At 31.2% G+C, this 20,568-nt stretch overlaps 1 protein-coding gene across 1 annotated transcript; it reads right to left on the bottom strand.

Moving 5' to 3' along the window:
* Nucleotides 1-16,939: 16,939 nt before the first annotated feature.
* LOC111908377 (heptahelical transmembrane protein 1) lies at nt 16,940-20,568 on the bottom strand. The gene is made up of 4 exons (XM_023904211.3): nt 20,090-20,568; nt 18,888-18,980; nt 17,972-18,020; nt 16,940-17,875 (listed from the first exon to the last, which is right to left on the bottom strand). The coding sequence occupies exons 1-4, from the start codon at nt 20,377-20,379 to the stop codon at nt 17,204-17,206; spliced, it is 1,104 nt and encodes a 367-aa protein (XP_023759979.1). The 5' UTR covers nt 20,380-20,568; the 3' UTR covers nt 16,940-17,203.

The raw sequence follows: 20,568 nt of genomic DNA on the forward strand, positions 1-20,568 counted from the left end.
GATATAAAGTACATTGGAGGTGAAGTGCGTTATGTTGATTATGTGGACATTGATGAGTTTTCTGTGCATGAACTTGATGCCATAATGCTTGACCTAGGTTACCCAGACCCACGGAATTCTGAATTCGCTGATGAATCCCCAGTTATATACTACCATTTTAGGATACCCAATGGTGACTTTCAATTTGGTCTTAGAGCTTTAGGGAATGATCAGGATGTGATCAACCTTTCTAAATATATTGCACATAACAAGCTGATTGAGGTGTACACAGAGCATGGAAAGACAAATTTATTGACTTACTTCATGTCACCAAATGCAAAGGGTAAAGTTGTCATTGAGGAATTACCAGAAAATGATGATCAAGGGGCTGAAGTTGAGGGTCAAGTTCATGCAGATTCTCCAATGAAAAATGTGAACCATGGTAATGGTGAGCCTATTGGTGAGTTCATGTCTCTGATTCTTTTTGGGAGTAAGAATGATAGTTTCTCACCAGAGTATAGAATGGGTAGGGTTGGGAATTCCAAAATAGGTGAAAGTTCTTGTAGCAATAGGCTTAATTTAGATTATATTGATGAGGTTGTTCACATTTCAAAGGAAAAGAATGATGATCTGGATGGTTCAACTAATGTTCAGGAGGCAGCAACTTGTGTTCATATTGATGAGATGGATGGTGTTAGGGAGGCTGCAAATGTTGTTCAAGAGGCATCAACTTTTGATGAAGAAGGCTACAACACCCCCCCTGTTAATAATGCTGATGAACAATTGAATGAGTTATTTGATAACCTTATGGAAAATTTGATTGGGAGTGATGATGATAATGCAGAGTATGAAGGGGATGGAGAATCTGAAGAGGGTAATCAAGAGTATGAAGAGGATGATGAATCTCAAGAAAGTGATCCAAATTTTGAAGAGTATGATGAATCTGAAAATAGTGATCCAGAGTATGAAGAAGATGAGAGACAAATAGAAGATGAAGATCATATGGATGACATAATGGATGTTGACAACAATATACAGGATGTGGATGTGGACATGGGAGATTTCACTCTCAATGTTGAAAGTGATGTGGAAGGTGGGCATGAACCTGAAGATATGGAAGTGATTAACAATGAGGAATTTGAATCTTTGGATGAAGGATCCGACCAAGACAGAGAGAGAAGAGCTCTTATCAAGAATTTGAGAAAAGAAAAAAGGTGCAGTCTTGGGGTAGTACATAAACAATCTTTTTCAGTTGGAGATAAATTTAATAGTAAAAAAGAATTAAAGGAGGCAATTGATCTGCATGCACTAGAATCAAGAAGGAATCTTTTCTTTTAAAAAAATGACAATGTAAGGCTTAGGGCACAGTGTAGAGGTGTTGTACCTGTCACCAATAAAGGCCAAGTGGGTAGTCAAGCTACCACTTCAAAAAGAAAGGGTAAAGAATTAAAGACACAAAAAGTAACATGTGGTTGGTACATTCATGCATCTAGGTCAAATCCTGAATCCGACTGGTTTATAAGGACCTTAAACCAAACTCACACATGTTTGCAAACAAGGAAACTCAGGGCTTGTACTGCTTCTTTAATCAGCAAGAAAATCTTTGATCAAGTTGAGGCGAATCCAGATATACCTTTGAGAGCCATACAAGATCACTTTCAAAAGACCTACCAAGTGGGTGTTAGTATGGACAAGGTGTTCAGGGCAAAGGATAAGGCAATAAAGCATATAACTGGTGACTACACAAAGCAGTATGAACTGTTGAGGGACTATGTTCTCGAACTTCAAGCCACTAACCCAGACACCACAGTGAAAATAGATGTATGTTCTGAGCCTAACCCTGATTCCCCAACTAGGCAGTTTAGAAGAATTTATGTGTGCTTGGGTCCACTGAAAAAAGGGTTCAAGGCATGCCTTAGGGACTTATTAGGTTTTGATGGTGCCTTCATGAAAGGACCATTCCCTGGGCAAGTCCTTTCAGCAGTTGGTCTTGATCCCAATAATGGAATTTACCCATTAGCATATGGGATTGTTGAGTCTGAAAACACAGAAAGCTGGAAATGGTTTTTAGATAACCTTGGGGATGACTTGGACCTTGGAAGAAACTCAAATTTTACTTTCATAAGTGACAGGCAAAAGGTAAAGTTGGAAGTAGTTTTTATACATTTAGTCATTTAAAGTGTGGTTGTAAGTTAATTCTAATGATTGACAATTAATTTTTGCAGGGTTTACATACTGCAGTTGAGCAAATTTTTCCTAATGCTGAGCATAGATATTGTATCAGACATATTCATGACAATATGAGGAAAAGATGGAGGCAAACAGAGTACAGGGACCACTTATGGAGGTGTGCATCAGCTACCACCATTCCTGAGTTTGAACATTTGATGAAGGAGTTTAGTCAGTATGATAAGGAGGCATGTGAATGGTTGAAGCAAATTCCTCCTAAACATTGGGCAAGGAGTCATTTTTCAGGTAAATCTATATATTCCAATTTGATCCTTATGTCTTTCACTTAGTGAACTGTTTTACTTGTATGTGAATTGTATTAAATGTTTTTTAATGGTAATTTACACAGAGGAAGAGCAGCTTCTGATGTGTTGATATCAAACATGTGTGAAGTGTTTAATGGGAAGATAGAGAAAGGAAGGGATAAACCTGTCATTGGATGTTTAGAATTCATGAGGGAGTATCTAATGAAGAGGATATGCAATGTCATGAAGGAAATGAAAAAGGCTAAAGGTCCACTAACACCCACAGCAACAGACATCCTAACTGCAAGAAAAACAGTTGCTTCACAATACATTGCTAGGTGGAATGGGGGAGACAAGTATCAAGTCACAGGAGCTTTGCAGGATCAACATGTGGTTGATGTTAGGAACAAAACATGCACTTGCAGAAAATGGGAATTAATTGGAATTCCATGCAGACATGCAATTGCAACTCTGAATGAGATGAGTAAAGACCCAGAGGCTGAGCTTGACATTTACAAATGGGTTCACAAGGTGTATTTTCTAGAGACATGGAAAAAGGCTTATTCTTTTAAGGTGGAGCCAATTAAGGGTAGATCCATGTGGCCCAAAAGTGAATGTCCCACAAAGCTAATCCCTCCTCCACATCGCACTTAGGTGGGAAGGCCTAAGAAAAAGAGAAGACAAAGTGAGGGTGAAAGGTTAAGCAAAAAGCAGAAGGCAAGTCAAGGTGATGGAGTGAATGCTGCACAAGAAGGAGGTTCCCAAAAACCAACAAATGATGGAGTGCAGAAGCTATCAAGGAAGCATATCAGTGTTACTTGTAGCAAATGCAAGAACAAGGGACACAACTCTAGGACCTGTAAAGGGCAAGGTGGGAATCAATCCAAGAAGTAATGTGTCATGCATGCATGGAGTTTTTTGTGATTTTGGTTGGTTATGAAAACTTGGTTGTTATATTTACAATATTTTGTTGAAAATTTTTGGTTGGTTGTTATCAAAACTTGGTTGTTATCTTAGGTATGGTAATGTGTCCCTTTTGGTAATGTTTAGAATCTTTGGTTGTTATGTTTAGAAACTTTGGTTGTTATATTACAAATCTTAATGAAATATGCATTTTGGTTATGTACAATTGGTTCTAAATATATATATTTTGGTAACACATTCATACCATTTCTATTCATATGTTAATTCTTATACATTCATACCATTTGGGTAAAACATTCATTACACTTGCATCATAAAATTGTACATATATCATTATCATCATAAGTCACTACAAACTTGATCACATAAAATTACAAAAAAATGACCAAAACACCCTTCAGAGTATACCCGTACACAAACCAAATATAAAAGAATACAATCATAAAGAAAAACCAACTTCCAAACATGTACATTTTCAGCTTCAAATTATCATCCTTCAATGCTCTGACATTTGCCACCAAAATGTTGTTCTTGCATATCAGTCCATTGCATTGATCTTGTAGCATGTTCATACCTCTAACCAACTCATTGCACCGTTCCTGCACTGAATTCAAATTTCTTAACAGACCAGGTATGATGGCTTTAGACCTAGCACACATTGGGGGATCAAGCCACCCAATAAACCCACAAATGGAATCATTCATAGGGCATGCAAAAAATCTCCTTCCTGGATTTAGAGGGGTCCAAGACGTTTTCACCACAGCAACTTTTCCACAAAAACATAGCACCATTTTTGTTGTAGCAGAGCTCAAGAAGAAGAAGGGTAGAAGAAAAAGAGACGTTGGGGAAGAAGATCGCAGGAAGTGGGGGTATTTAAAAGGAATTAATCCAAAAAACCGTTTATGCAAAAATGGTCCCTGACATGAAATGACGAAATTACCCTCACGTGTGAGGCACGTGAGGGGGCTTAACAGTTCCAACTTAACGGGAGTTAAGTCCAGGGACCAAAACCACATAGAAACCACTCCAAAAGGACTATGGTTCCAAAAAACTCGTGGTTTGGACTAAAACCCCAAAATTTTGCATACCACAGGGACCATTTTTGCAATTTTGTCTAAAAGATATATAAATAATTTGTATCGACAAATAATACAAAATATAAGTAATTATATGTTTTGTTATATTTATTCATTAGTGGTCTAATTTACAACATATTAATAATTAACATGCTACCATGATAACGACCATAAACTAAAAGTTTAATATCACAAAATTTTTATATAAATAAAAGTGAGTTTATGATAAATAATATATTGAGTTATCATAAATTAAACATTTAATATCACAAAAATTTTATATAAATAAAAGTGAGTTTATGATAAATAATATATTGGAATCATTTTGTGAACTATCACTAAAGAAAAAAAAAACTCAAAAAGATGGTACATATTGTTAATCACAGAACTTGACAATGAGAAAAATTATATTATGTGTATTTTCTTCGATGTACAACAATTAGAATATATATACAATAAGCTTCCTATAATACAACCTACAATCAAGGGTAATTAAGGACTATTAAAGGGAATATAATAAAACTCTAAAATACATCCGATATTGACAGCTCATGTCAACACTCCCCCTCAAGCTGGAGAATGTATGTCTATCATTCCAAACTTGCTGATAGAGCTGTGAAAAACTCTTCCACATACTGCTTTTGTTAACATATCTGCAAGTTGATCTTTTGAATTGACGTGAGGAAGCTCTATAGTTTTTTGTTCCAGATGGTCTTTAATAAAGTGGCGATCAATCTCTACATGTTTGGTTCTATCATGCTGAACGGGATTATTAGCTATCTTCACAGCCGCTTGATTATCCCAATATAGTTGCATGGGAGAAATTACTCCAATGCCTAGATCCCGCAATATTCGTTTAATCCACAATAATTTGCACACCCCATGTACCATTCCTCTAAATTCTGCCTCAGCACTTGATCTAGAAACTAACTTTTGCTTCTTACTCCTCCATGTGACAAGATTACCCCCAACAAACGTGAAATATCCCGAGGTGGACTTCCCATCATTTCGATCTCCTGCCCAGTCAGCATCAGTGTACCCACTGACATGATGGCCTGGGTTCTTACTAAACAACAACCCTTTACCTGGAGATGATTTATGATACCTTAAAATTCGATATACCGCATTCATGTGATCTTCGCTAGGAGCATGCATGAATCGACTTACAACACTCACAGCATAGGCTATATCCGGTCGAGTATGAGACAAATAGATGAGTTTTTCGACTAGCCTTTGGTACCTGTCTCGATTTGCTGGGACCTGATCCCTTTTAATCGACAACCCATGGTTTGTTTCTATTGGAGTTTCTGCGGGTTTACAATCAATCATACCTGCCTCTGCTAATAAATCTAGAACATATTTCCGTTGGCACATAGTGATTCCAGTTTTTGACCTAGCCACCTCGATACCCAAGAAATACTTCAGATGTCCAAGATCTTTAAGTTCAAACTCTGTTGCCAGGATAGCTTGCAGACTCTTTATTTCTTCTCGATCATTCCCAGTTACCACCATATCATCAACATATACAATCAATGCCGTCACTTTTCCATTATTCTTCACAAAGAGCGTGTGATCTGCATCACTTTGTTTATATCCAATCTTTTTCATGAATGCTGAAAAACGACCAAACCAAGCACGTGGGGACTGTTTTAAACCATATAAAGCTTTCTTTAATCTACACACCTTACCATTACAATTAACGCCTGGAGGAGGATCCATGTACACTTCTTCTTCTAAGTACCCGTTCAGGAATGCATTTTTAACATCAAACTGCTTTAATGGCCAACCTTCATTTGCAGCAATCGAGATCAGAATTCGTATTGTATTGATTTTAGCAACCGGTGCAAAAGTGTCTCCATAATCAATCCCATACTTTTGTGTATAACCCTTGGCTACTAGCCTTGCTTTATACCGGTCTATGTTTCCTTTGGAGTCAAGCTTAACAGTAAAGATCCATCTACACCCGACAGTCTTCTTGCCCGGAGGAAGGATAGCTTCATCCCACGTCTGATTCTTACTTAGTGCATTTATTTCTTCGTGTATCGCCTTTCTCCACTTTTCGTCCTTTAAAGCCTCTTCTACGCTGGTTGGTATAGTCACGGAGGATAATGCATCTACTAACAATGCCTGAGAGTTAGCCAAACGGTGCCGAGACACATAATTGCTAATTAGATATTTTGTTTTTGCCTTTAGGGCTGGCTCATACTGTTTCTTCGGAATTCCACGAGTACTCCTTGTCGGGTACCTTGACTCAGTTGGGTTCTCCGTTTCCTGCAAAACAGAACCAGATGCATAATCTGGTATATCAAATGTGTTAGTTGAGTTAGTGGTTTCTGAACTTGGCACGAAATTGGTACTGACACCGACATCAGCAGTATCAGGTTCAGCGGAGGTGGTGGTATCGGGTTCAGCAGAGGGGGTGGTATCGGGTTCGGTGGAGGTGGTGGTATTAGGTTCAGCGGGGGCGGCTGTTGTACTATCATCTACCGTTGTTGCTTGACCTTCATCATTACTTCCCACTTCATTAGTTTCTTCGTTTTTGTTAACAGGAGTTTCAAAAAACTCTATATCAGGAATATGAGAGTTCGCTTCATCATTCCTCTCCCCCTGAAGCGAACATGTGGGGCTGAAATAAGGTAGTGTCTCATGAAAAACTACATCCCGAGTCACATACATCTTATTTAGAGTTGGGTCATAGCATCTATACCCTTTTTTTTTGATCTGCGTATCCTAAGAAGATACACTTAACTGCTCTTGGCTCAAGTTTTCCCACATTTTGATGCACATATGCCGTGCATCCAAAATTTTTGGGTTCGAGGCCATAGTTCTCCGGTAGGCTTACAAGTTCATGAAGTCTCTGCAAGGGAGTTTTGAACTCAATCACACAGGATGGTGTCCTATTCATAAGATATGCAGCCGACCTAACTGCTTCACCGCAGAATTTTTGCTAGACATTCATGTCAAACAATGAGGCCCTGACAATTTCAAGGATCTTCCTATTCCTTCTTTCAGCCAATCCGTTTTGCTGGGGTGTCCCAACACACGATGTTTGTTGTATGATTGAGTTTTCTCTACAGAATTTTTTCATCTCATCATTTATGTATTCCCCACCATTATCAGATTGGAGTATTTGAATTTCTTTCCTCTATCAAATAGTGTAATTCCTTGAAGGCATTGTAAACTTCATTTTTATTTTTTAGCAAAGATACCCAAACCATTCGTGCGCATTCATCAACAAAAGTGACAAAGTAACGTGCCCCATTAGGTGTAGCCACTCGAGCAGGACCCCATACATCTGAGTGGATAATCATAAATGGAACTGATGTTTTATTCAAGCTTGGACCATAAGATTTTTTTTGTTTTTAGCTAACTCACACGTACCACACTTAAAATCACTGTCTTTTACATTCAGAAATAAATTAGGTTTAAGCTTCCTAAGATAACTAAAAGATAGATGTCCGAGTCGACGATGCCATAACCACGCCACAGACTTATTTGCTTGATTCATTAATCCCGTATGATAAGCTTCACTTCGATGGTTCTCTTCGAGGTAGTACAACCGCCCCCGCCTAGTACCATAACCAAGAGTCCGATGAGTCGCCATATCCTGAAACGTGCATTCATTTGGCCAGAAAGTTACATAGCAGTTTAGCGCCTCGGTAATTTGGCTAACAGATAATAAGTTAGAAGATAAAGAAGGAACTACAAGGACAGAGTCAAGGTCCATGGAGTTTGAAATTTTAACTGATCCTTCACCCGTGACCAGTGCGGCACTCCCATTTGCCGTCTGTATGTTTATTTGTTTTGGAGAAAATGTTGTCAAGTGGTCTTTATTATTTGTCATATGATCTGTTGCGCCTGTATCAATTATCCAATTACAATTATTAGTGGATTTTTTTTGTAACATACCAGAGTCAGCGACCGTGTGAGCAGCCATTGGCGCGACAGACTCTTGTGGATCAGAAGAAGTTGCTATAGCAGCTTGGCTTATTTTCTTTCGTGGTTTTTTCTTGAAGTCCCACCAATCCGGGTATCCGATTATTTCATAGCAGCGAAGTTTATAATGGCCCTCTTCCCCACAATGTGTACATGTGAAAGTAGTTCATTTCCCTTTAGAATGTTTCTCTTTCATTGGGCGATTTCGAGAAGCCAAGTGGACCATACTGTCCGGTTCGTGTTTCACTTCATCCATGGTTTGTCTTTGATTCTGATCCTTGCGAATATACGCATAACATGAATCCAGATCAAGGACAGGATCCTTTCTCAAGATTTCGCTTCGGGCTTGATTAAATTCGGGGTCCAGTCCGGCAAGAAATATATGAACCCTAAGGCGTGCTATGGTTTTGTTGAGTAATACGGTTTGGGCTACAATATTTGTATCTTCCTGTGAATTCAATCGAGTATCTATTTCTTGAAAGATACTTACCAGTTCACTGTAATACGTGGAAAGAGATCGTCCATTTTGACGAGTAGTGAATGACCTCCGATTCAATTCAAACAGCTGCGTCTCGTATGTTCCATCATAGAACGTCTTGCTGACAGCTTCCCAAATTTCCGCTGCTGTTTGAAGACGTATAAAGCGGCACATCATAGGTGGACTCATCGAGTCGATCAACCAACTTTTCACCCGATGCTTGTCGATGATCCATGTTTCGATCTTTTTCTCTTCTGTCTTGGGTTTCAGAGTGTCCCCCGTGGTGAAGCCGGATTTGTTTCGAGCTCCGATTCGCATCTCCATTAACTGGGACCATAGCGGGTAATTCATCTCATCAAGAATACCTCCAGATGGGAAAGGTGCTTGGACATTCTGTACGATCACTTGTTGCGGGTTTGATGACTCTCCCATGGTTATTGCTCTGATACCATGTTAATCATAGAACTTGACAATGAGAAAAATTGTATTATGTGTATTTTCTTCAATGTACAACAATTAGAATATATATACAATAAGCTTCCTATAACACAACCTACAATCAAGGGTAATTAAGGACTATTAAAGGGAATATAATAAAACTCTAAAATACATCCGATATTGACAGCTTATCTCAACACATATATGTTATATATTATAATGTTTGAGTTACTTAGAACAATATTATCTTTTTATATCATTAAACATAAATAAAAAAAGTACCAAATAAATCATATGTTTCGCATAAATTTGTAAAAGTTAATGAATAAAAATATTAAATTCTTATGGTAAAAATATTATTATTTAACTTGAATCATATTAGTTAATTGATCTAATTTATTATATATTTGAAGTATGAATAAGTTAAACAACAATAATATTAACCAACGCCAAGTTTAACATCATCTTTAATTCGATATTTAAGTATTATTAGTTACAAACCTTTTGGATTGTAATATTTCATAGATAAGTTAAAAAGTCATGATATTTTCTAATGAATAATATCCAATATATGAATTTAACATATTTAATTCACTATACAAACCCAATTTATTTTTTTATATATCAAAAAATATTTTTGATATTTTTTTATATATCAAAAAATATTTTTGTATACTGATGAATGAATTTTTAACAAAATAAATCATAAAATACAAAATAATTTCATAGAAATGATAAAAAAATCAGATTCATCCAAAACTAAATTGTTTTTATATGAGGTTCTAACGATTAAATGACAAGACTAACCAATACCAAATTTAACATCATATTTAATTCACTATTTAACTATTATTAGTTACAAACCTATTATGTTTTACTATTTAATAGATAAATTGAAAAGGCATAGTAATTTCTAATTAATAAGGTTTAAGATATGAAATTATCTTGAACCACAAAAGTTTAAAGATAAAGATTATAAATATAAATAGATTTATACTTGATATCTATGATTTATCAATATTTTTTTATGAATGTTTACAATATTTGATTTAATTCATCAAATTCAATCATTTTAATTTGTAATTTGGATAGCAATCGTTTGTAGGTTTTGAATTTCATTTATATTTAAGGGGTTTTTATATTTTTTATTACAATCATATTTGTTACAATATAAATACTTAGCTAAAAGATTCTAACACATAAGATGAATAATAACACTAACAAATATTTTTAATTGTTTTACATTAAATTGTTATCATATTAGATATCGATATAAGGACCAATTGATCGTTGCAAAATTCTAAATAGCCAAATTCAACAACGAACGTCTAAAAATTGGTCAGTAATCTAATTTATATTATCGTTGATGGGTTATTATAATGATTCTGATGTCATTAATAGTACTTATACAAGACCTACTAATATCCAAATCCAATCAGAAAGTTGGGACGGGCTCTTCATAAAGTTTATTTGGAAACAAATTAAGTGGGCCATAGATCTCAGCCCATCTTACATGTTCACTTTCTGTCGCATTTTCATATATTAGCATTTTATTATTTATTTATTTTATCACTTATAATAATAATAATTATATGTTTCGTAAATAAATTTAATATTTTTTATTTGTTGGCACAAATTAAAAAAAAAAAATAAAACTTATAGAAAATATAGCATATGTCTCTTATATATAGTTAACTGCTAGTTTTCTAAGATGTCATTTTTTTTCTTAAATTCTCAAATAGGTTGAAGACAATTTTATGTCTTTGTATATATATAAAACTAGTCGAATGCCCACGTGTTGTACAGAAACACCTAAATAGTTGAAGTCTTTATAAGTATATGTTTTTTTTTAATATAACAATAATGTTGTTAAATTTGATATTACAATTTGCATATTAAATTGATATAATATATTGATTATTATGAATTATATTATAATATATATATATATATATATATATATATATATATATATATATATATATATTATAACTGCATAATCTCAATCGTTTTGAATAACTTTTACCTGCGAGTTACACATGAATAAAATTAAATATAATATATGGTTTAATATTATTTATAGCTGGTGTTCTTGTTAATTAATTTTTTTAAATTTATTTTCTTAATGTTTTAATTTCTATCATTATAATTATTTAAAACATGAAACATTATTTTTTGATTTTAAAGGTAAAAATATAATCTTTTATATAGAGTTATTTTTAGCTATTGTTATTGTAAGTTATTTTAAGCTATTTATTTGAAAACTTTTAACAATTGTAAAAATATTTTTAGGAAATATTTCAGTTAAATTGAGATTATAATTTAGTTTTTTGCATTTATCACTTTTAACTATTTACAAAATATTCTTTGGTTTTTTAAGTGGAACTGAAATTTATATTTAAGTTGACATTGTAATGTTATATTTAAATTAACAATTTAAGTATCTTGTTCAAACTGTTCAAAAGTTGTAGCTTTAAACTGATAATTGTTTACATACAACAATATTTTAAATCTAATAAATTAAGTATAATATATTAACAGTTAAAAACATAATTTTAGAAATAGAGGTAAATATATTATTTTAAAACTGAAATTTAGTTTATTTATAATTACACTTTAGGTTTGATGTTTATTTAATTTTATTAACCAACTTATAATCATTATTAGAAAGAAATTGAAAAGTAATGGGAGTTTCAAATGAATGTGGTGAAAGGAAAAATGCTTCTTTTTATAAGTATACTAGACGAATGCTCGTGCATTGCACATAAACACCTACATAATTGAAGTCTTTACAAATATATGTTTTTTTAAATATAAAAATAACGTTGTTGTTAAATCTAATTTAATAATTTGTATACTAAATTGATATAATATATGAATTATTTTGAATTATATAATAATATATACATCCATTATAACTGCATAATCTCAATCATTTAAATGACTTCTACTCGTGAGTTACACATGAATAAAATTAAATATAATATATGGTTTAATGTTATTTATAGTTGTTATTATTAATTAATTGTTTTAAATTTGTTTGCTTAATATTTTAATTTCTATCATTACAATTATTTAAAACATCAAACATTGCTTTTTGATTTTAAAGGTAACAATATAATCATTTATATAGAGTTATTTTTAACTATTATTAATGTAAATTATTTTTAAGATATTTATTTGAAAACTTTTAACGATTATAAAAATATCTTTATGAAATATTCTAGTTAAAGTGAGATTACAATTTAGTTTTTGTATTTATCACTACCATTTATCCTTTTTAACTATTTACAAAATATTCTTTGGTTTTTTAAGTGGAACTGAAATTTATATTTAAGTTGAGACTGTAATGTTATATTTAAATTAACAATTTAAGTATTTTGTTCAAACTGTTCAAAAGTTATAGCTTTAAACTGATAATTGTTTACACAAAACAACATTTTAAATCTAATAAATTAAGTATAATATGTTAAAAGTTAAAAACATAACTTTATAAGTAGAAGTAAATATATTATTTTAAAATTGAAATTTAGTTTATTTATACTTTAGATTTGATATTTATTTAACCTTATTAACCAAGTTGTAATGATCATTAGAAGGACATTATAATTTATCACTTTTAACTATTTACAAACTATTTGTTGGGTTGTTTAAGTTAAACTAAAATTTATATTTAAGTTGACCTTGTAATGCTATATTTAAATTAATAATTTAAGTATTTTGTATAAATTATTCTAAAATTGTATCTTTAAAATGATAATGGTTTACATCAAACGATATATTAAAACTAATAAATTAAATATAATATCTTAAAAGTTAAAAAGAAAAACATAACTTTATAAGTATAAGTAAAATTATTATTTTAATATTAAAAATTAGTTTATATATGATTACACTTTAAATTTGATATTTATTTAACCTTATTAACCAACTTATAAATATTATTACAAATAAATTGAAAAGTAATGAGAGTTTCAAATAAATGTGATGAAACGAAAAAAAAAACATGAAAGTTTCAAATGAATGTAGTGAAAGCAAAAATGTTTTTTTTACAAGTATATATATAGATAGATATATAGATATAGACAAGATTCTCTCTCTCCTTACGTGATTTTAAAAAATAAATAACTAACTTCACATATACTAAATAATTTTAAATTTGGATTAATTGATATCTCTATGTTTTGGGTTCATTCAAAGACCTTTGGCTTAACGGTAACGAGTGATTCTTTCAAATGAAAAGTCATGTGTTCAAGTCACATTAGGAGAAATAAAAAGTGTTTAATCTTAGATTAAGAATAGAATAATTTGTGGTTTAAAAAAATAACATTACCGAATGAAAATGTGACAAGAAGTCCACTTTGTTGTGAAAGTGGGTTCCACTAAACTACTAGTAATTTTTTTCAATTATAATTTTCTTGTGATTCTTGAGTTTCCAACGAGTCGGTTAGTAATTATGTGAACTTCTTCAGGCCCTTTTCTTTCTAAATATCCTTAGTGTTCAACTACATTGTTGTTTATATGACCCGAATTCCCCTTGGTGGTTAGGAAAAATATCATTATTTCTTTTCACCTTGGTATTAGGCAAGTTTTCTTATTATTTGGTAGGTATAGTTTTTAGCATTAGTTTAGGATTCTAGTTACTAGTATTTTAAATAAGCTATTATTCTCTAATCTCACGCATCCACAAATTATTGTAACATACCATCAATATAAGTTATTGTTTCGGTCAAAAATAAACTAACCAATCTAGGTAGCTAGGACAAATTGGATCGAACCTTTACGGATTCGTGGTCAAAAAATATGTTAAATTTTTTTTAGTTAAAATATTTGAACCTATATATATATATATATATATATATATATATATATATATATATATATATATATATATATAATGAAATATGTAAGAAAATAAAACCACATGAACAATCTACATAAAAAAGATAACAAAAGAATCTACGAACGTTTATAAAACACGGGACCAATTGGTAATTGGTAATTTTGTCTAAATTTCATTCATATTAAAACCGTTAAATAAATAAAGAAATAAAGAGAAATTAAATATCCTTCTAAATTTTCTTCCTAACAATCATTTTACCCATTTAAATGATGACATGTGTCATATCAGTATCCTAAAATATCATTAAATTTAATTAAATAAAAATTAAATATTACACATGTCATCATTATATATATATATATATATATATATATATATATATATATATATATATATATATATATATATATATATATATATATATATATATATATATATTACCCATTTCTGTTTTGTTGACATCACTTTGACGTTCTTGTAATGTTTTCCCATTTTGCCCCTGTCTAGTTTCTTGCTCGACTGGGGCACTTTAATAAATTATGACCGTTTTTAAAAGAAAATCATTTAATTGGACAGGATGATATTAAGAATAAAAGGTAGGAAGATATTTAATTTCTAATAAATAAAACACTTTTAAGCCCGTGTATTACGAGGAGGTGCAAAACTCATAATTGTAGTTAGGTAATTAGGTATGAGTTTATTGAAATTTATAGGCTTTAAAGTTTTATCTATTCTTGTAAAGGACACCTTTAAATCATATTTAATATGCTAAATATAGTATCTTTATGTATAAAATCAAATATTGCAACTCGTACAAAGTGTTTCATATACTAAGGTCGGACGGTATACACGGAACCGTATGATGTTGTTTGTAAACTACATTCAAGGACACCACGTTCTGGGTACGATTTAGGTCGAGGGGTGGGTGTGCGGTTTGTGTTTCCTGCATATTCTTTCTTTTTCTGATCGACTAATACTGTAAAATATTATTTTTACGTTTTATTAAATTATATACATACTAAAAAATATATTAAAATTTATGGTTTTTAATTTCCTACAAAATAGTATAATACTTTTATAAAATATATTTAAAAAAAAAACAAGAAATGAAAGATGACAATTTCCTAAATTTTGAAGAGTGAAAAAAAAATGAAAAAAATAAGACCGGTTGACGTGACATAAAAAAAATGAAAGATGAAAGATATTTACACATTTGAATCTTAACATATTTTCATTAACTTATTCTCTTCTTTATTCTTACGAAGTTTATGTATACTCTAATACTAACAAAGTAAGAATGCAAGAATTTATAAGTAAGATCTTATGTATAAGTCTAAACATCATTTTAATCCGAATACATTGTAATTTATCTTATTTATGCTGGCTATAAATTAATTGATACGAAGCCGACACGACAACATTATTACCTTGACGATATATTATTCTACAACCTAACTTGTTTGCAAGTTCTAAACAATGACACACATAATAGTTAAGATAAAAAAAAACATTAAATGGAGTCCTTATTAGTTATTTGACTAAAGCTACGGATAACTAAATGGCACACCCCATAAATGCAATGAAAGGTTTATTTCTTTTTCAAAATAGTGATACATCGAATCAAGCTTTATTTTTATATTTACCAAAATGAATATTCTATCGATCCATAACTGATTTTGATATACGTGTGAACTTACAAGAATTTTGTCTAAAAATACTATTATCACATCTTAATTAAAACGAAAATAAAAGCTCACAGAACTAAAATGTATCGACTATATATAAGTGGTGTCGATGATTGAAAATGAAAGAAAAACCATATGAATGATTTGTTTATGATTGTTCGATTGTGTAGCTTTTCATTTTACAAAAATTAATAATATTTTGAAATTTAGAACTTTACTTTTAGGAGCAAAAGAAATGGTTTTTATTAAGAAAACCGATAAAAACGTTACATGGGCATGTTCCAAAAACGGTTTACTTATCGTTAAACATACAATTATTATACCAACTAGTTTATAACCCGTGGATACCACGGTTATAAAATTAATTGAAATTTTATAGTAAAACCTTAAAATTAATAATTAATTATTTTAAATAAATTATTAATTAAGATATATTTATATTAGTTTTGTAAAATTATAATCGTTGATTCAAATAAATATATATAATTAATGTTTAATATATATTAAACATTTTTTATTTGTGAATTAATGAAAACCATGATATAAAATTTAAAATTTAAAATGGAGAATAAATACATTGACAAATATTATCACATTAATTAGGAGGCCTAATAAATTTAAAATAGAGAACTAATAGATTGACAAGTGACATCATATTAATTAAGATGTCTAATATAGTGACACATGACAAAATAACTACTCTTTTATTAGTATAGAGATACATATCATTAAAAACAAGATATATAATATAAGTCATATTGTATGTTTAAAGACAACTAAACTCGTTGGAACCATATTCGTTTCGATTCAATCCGGATCCGAATCAATGTTCATCCTAAATATGATATATATATATATATATATATATATATATATATATATATATATATATATATATATATATATATATATATATATATATATATTAACGAATTGAAATTTGATAAGGTGATATATTTGATATTATTGTACGAAAATAATATTTTAGTTAAATCTTGAAGTAAAAGATCAAACACCCATAAATGAAAAGTACAAACCCAATAATTTATATCTTAAACTACCAATTATTTCCATTAAAGAAAGCGGAAATAAATAAATAAACAAAATCCATAAATCGATCAACATTTCATAACAATATATCCATCCATTTAGCTACAATTTGAGTTTTATATCTTCTCATGATACAACAATTTGACAATATATTAGTGTCAAAAAAATATGGAGAAAAAAAAATTAACAGGACCCATTTTCACAACATACCGACTCACTATCACATTTTCATTCTACACCTTCATATAATAAAAAATGGACCCATAAACCGAAAATATTAATCGATTAAAAACAAATTCCACGTCATCACCATGGTGACGTCAACAACCAACCTGACCTCGAAATTCAAGAAACACAAGTGCAGCTCCATAATGAGCCAACGCACCCATAATCACAAAACAATGAAAAATCTGATGACTATGTCCCGCCAAATCAAACCAACCAGGCTTAAATCTTTCTGGGATTCTGCTAATATAAAACATCGTACCCGTCAGATATGAAACCGCCATCGCGGTTTCATATGCGAGGATTCCATTCCTCTGCGGTTCATGCCAGTTGACAACAACAGCATGAACCGCGGGTACGAGCCCAAACAGGCCCATACCCATAAACAGAAAAGCCCGAAAAGACCGGAACTTTCCACTGGAAAGCGCTGGTGCCAGTAGGGTTATAACGGTAAATACACCCATGGCTGTGATTCCACCGAGGTAGACGAATTGCCATATGGGCTCGCATTGGAAAATGTAGTAAATTGGAGGGAAAAACGAGGTGATGATCATGATGGTGATTCCGACGTAGTCCATTTGGAGGAGGAGGAGGTTGAGGTGGTGGGAGTGGCAGCCGAAGAGGTGGCAGGTGGAGGAGGAAAGGAGGCAGAACATCGAGCCGCCTAAGAACACGAAGAATGGCCACCGCGTTGCCGCCAGTAGTGGCGGCCCGATGTCCATGTCTAGCGGTGATTCGTGCTTTAAGTCAATGAGTTTTGGTGTATCCTGTTTAGTCAAACAGGAAATTTAGAATGTTTGACTTTTGAAACTTGTTTGACCTAAAAATTCAAAATACATATCTAGTAAGAAATAACGACTAACCATAATTGAATTATGTGAGGCGTTTGCACCCGGGCCTAACGGGAAAGACCTGAAATTTTGATAAAAATTAGAGCCAGTTTTGTAATTTTATAAATTTGTTTGCTATAGCATCCTACTTTAAATTTTTCTTATTATATTTTTGTACTTTGAAAATTTTATCCAATTATAGGAATGTCATGCAAATTGAAATTTATATTTATTGCTAAAATTAGGTATATTTATTAAAGTACAATGTACTAATAAGAGGAAAAAAAAACAGTACAATGCTATAATTAGTAGATTTTTTCAAGGACAGTGGCTTATTAAGAAATAAACTGAAAAAAACAAGGATGTTATATACTTATATGTTTACTATTTCTTTCATTTGGACCTATAAATTAAAATAAAAACTAAAAATCATCCAAGAAAATCAGAATTAACATCATTAAAAAAATAATATTATTATATTAGTTAACATGTTGTACAACATGTTTCAAGATTCTTTATTTGGATAATTTATGATTTCCTTACAATTCTTGACAGCATGTTGTGGGTGTCAATTATGATTTTTTTAAAGTCCTATTCAAAATTATAAGGTTTTTCTCTGTTGACAGCTTAAAAATAAAATTACATATTTATCCATTATCATCATCAAATAAATTAATGAATATTGATATTGATTCAGTCTTGTAAATGTTGAAGGATCTTTATGACATTTAACCAACTAAACAAAATCCAAAAGGGCATCCATATCTTGCACGTTTAATGATATAAATGCAATATTTTTTTTAAATAGTCCCAAAATAAAAGCAAAAAAATGTTTATTTCTTAGCCTATAAGTATATAACATCAATAATCAATTTGGATCCGTATCATCATCTAATAGTCAAACCAATTTTAATAAAATTGTGAAGAAGAGAAAAAGAATCTTACATACCAAGTTAACAAATTGAGGAACTGTGAAACTTGAGGCACATGCATAACGTTTGTAATGGTTAATCCCACAAATACAACAAATCCGATTAAATGCCTACACATGAAAAACAAGAAAACATCCAAAAATATGTCAGTAATACCACTATTTAACCATATATATCACAACAAAAATCATCACAAAAAGACAAGCATGTTGCATCATGGCTTCTTATTTTCACAAAAGTCGGTAATAAAAATATATATATCATGTGATTCCAAAGATAGAATCACTATATATATATATATATATATATATATATATATATATATATATATATATATATATATATATATATATATATATATATATATATATATATATATATATATATATATATATATATATATAAAAGGATGAAAAGACTTGTTGTGCATAGTACAAACCTTGAAAAGTTAGGTTTTGAACTATCAACATCTCACAAGAAAATTGACACAAGAATAACAATGATGAGGACAAATCTAAGCAAAGCTAATAGAGATTTTAATAGTAGAGCATATATGCAACTTTAAACATAACCAAAAACATCAACATCAAAATTCAGGCTCTATTTTTTGAAGGAAATGATGAGAAGTGAGGAAGAATGTACATGTCCTTATGCATATGGTACAAGTTCGTTACAAATTATGTGTTTTAACCATGGTAGAATGAACAGAGATTAATAACAAGTGCAAGCTCCAATTTAATTGGAATGATGAATTACGCATAAAAGGAGGTGTGATGATTTTAAATTTATATTTATATAAACTACTAAAAGGAAGGTACAAGTGTCTATTTATGGTGTAGAAGATTCTGTAAAGTTTGCAAATCGATTGAATCTTTCTAATCATCAAACATGCCCAAATAAAAGTTTGAAAGATGAAATCAATAGGAATCAAAAGTTGAATATAAGTATAAGTTCCCATTTAGTAGGAAATCAAGTAAATTGATGATAAATATTTTCAAATCCGTACAATATTTCCTGATTATTTGTAATGCGCCAGAGATGAAATTATCAACAATACATTCACAGAAATTTCATAATATTTGAATCTATTTGAACTAACAAGAGGTTTTAAGTTGTCATCGTGAAGAAAATCATGAAAACCCCCCATTAATTTGAAATAACTATCATGAGGGAGAGAGAGAAAGAGGAAGAAATGGAGACAGGGAGAGATTACACTTACGTCCATACATTTAGGGTTTCATTGTGCCAGCGGAAAAGGCTAAAAAGGGCTTGCTTTAAAGGCCAATCAGCTCTGTAATAATTCAAAATAAACTCGTTATCCTTCATGTACTCTGGTAAATCTTCAAATCTCAATAACGGGTACTCTGTTCGGGTCCCCTGATTCACAGTCTTCTTGTTCTTGTTCTTGTTTTTCTTCTTAATTGAGGCAACAAGAAGCTGAGATTTGTCATCATCGCAACAGATCTCTTTAGATCTTCTCTTCCAAACAGACCCGTCAATGGAGTTCATGTTTTCTTGAATCTGTTACTCCCAGGACACTGGTATATATGTATGTTATAAGGGATTGTGAATATAGTTATAGAATCAATGAATCAATGAATCGATCAAAGACCCACATGTAGAACGTATTTATGGAATGAAGGTATGGGAGAGAGATTTAAGGCAGTTAAGGCTATTGGAGCAACTACTACCTACAAC

The sequence above is a fragment of the Lactuca sativa genome, chromosome 8 (assembly GCF_002870075.4).
Source record: "Lactuca sativa cultivar Salinas chromosome 8, Lsat_Salinas_v11, whole genome shotgun sequence".
In the NCBI taxonomy this organism is placed as follows: domain Eukaryota; kingdom Viridiplantae; phylum Streptophyta; class Magnoliopsida; order Asterales; family Asteraceae; genus Lactuca; species Lactuca sativa.

Excerpts from the sequence above, each read along its gene's own strand:
- LOC111908377 (XM_023904211.3), bottom strand. The coding sequence starts at position 20,379 with ATGAACTCCATTGACGGGTCTGTTTGGAAGAGAAGATCTAAAGAGATC. Across the intron at positions 18,021-18,887 it reads TTCCTCAATTTGTTAACTTG|GTCTTTCCCGTTAGGCCCGG; the intron begins GTATGTAAGATT and ends TCAAAATTTCAG. Across the intron at positions 17,876-17,971 it reads CCTCACATAATTCAATTATG|GATACACCAAAACTCATTGA; the intron begins GTTAGTCGTTAT and ends TTGACTAAACAG.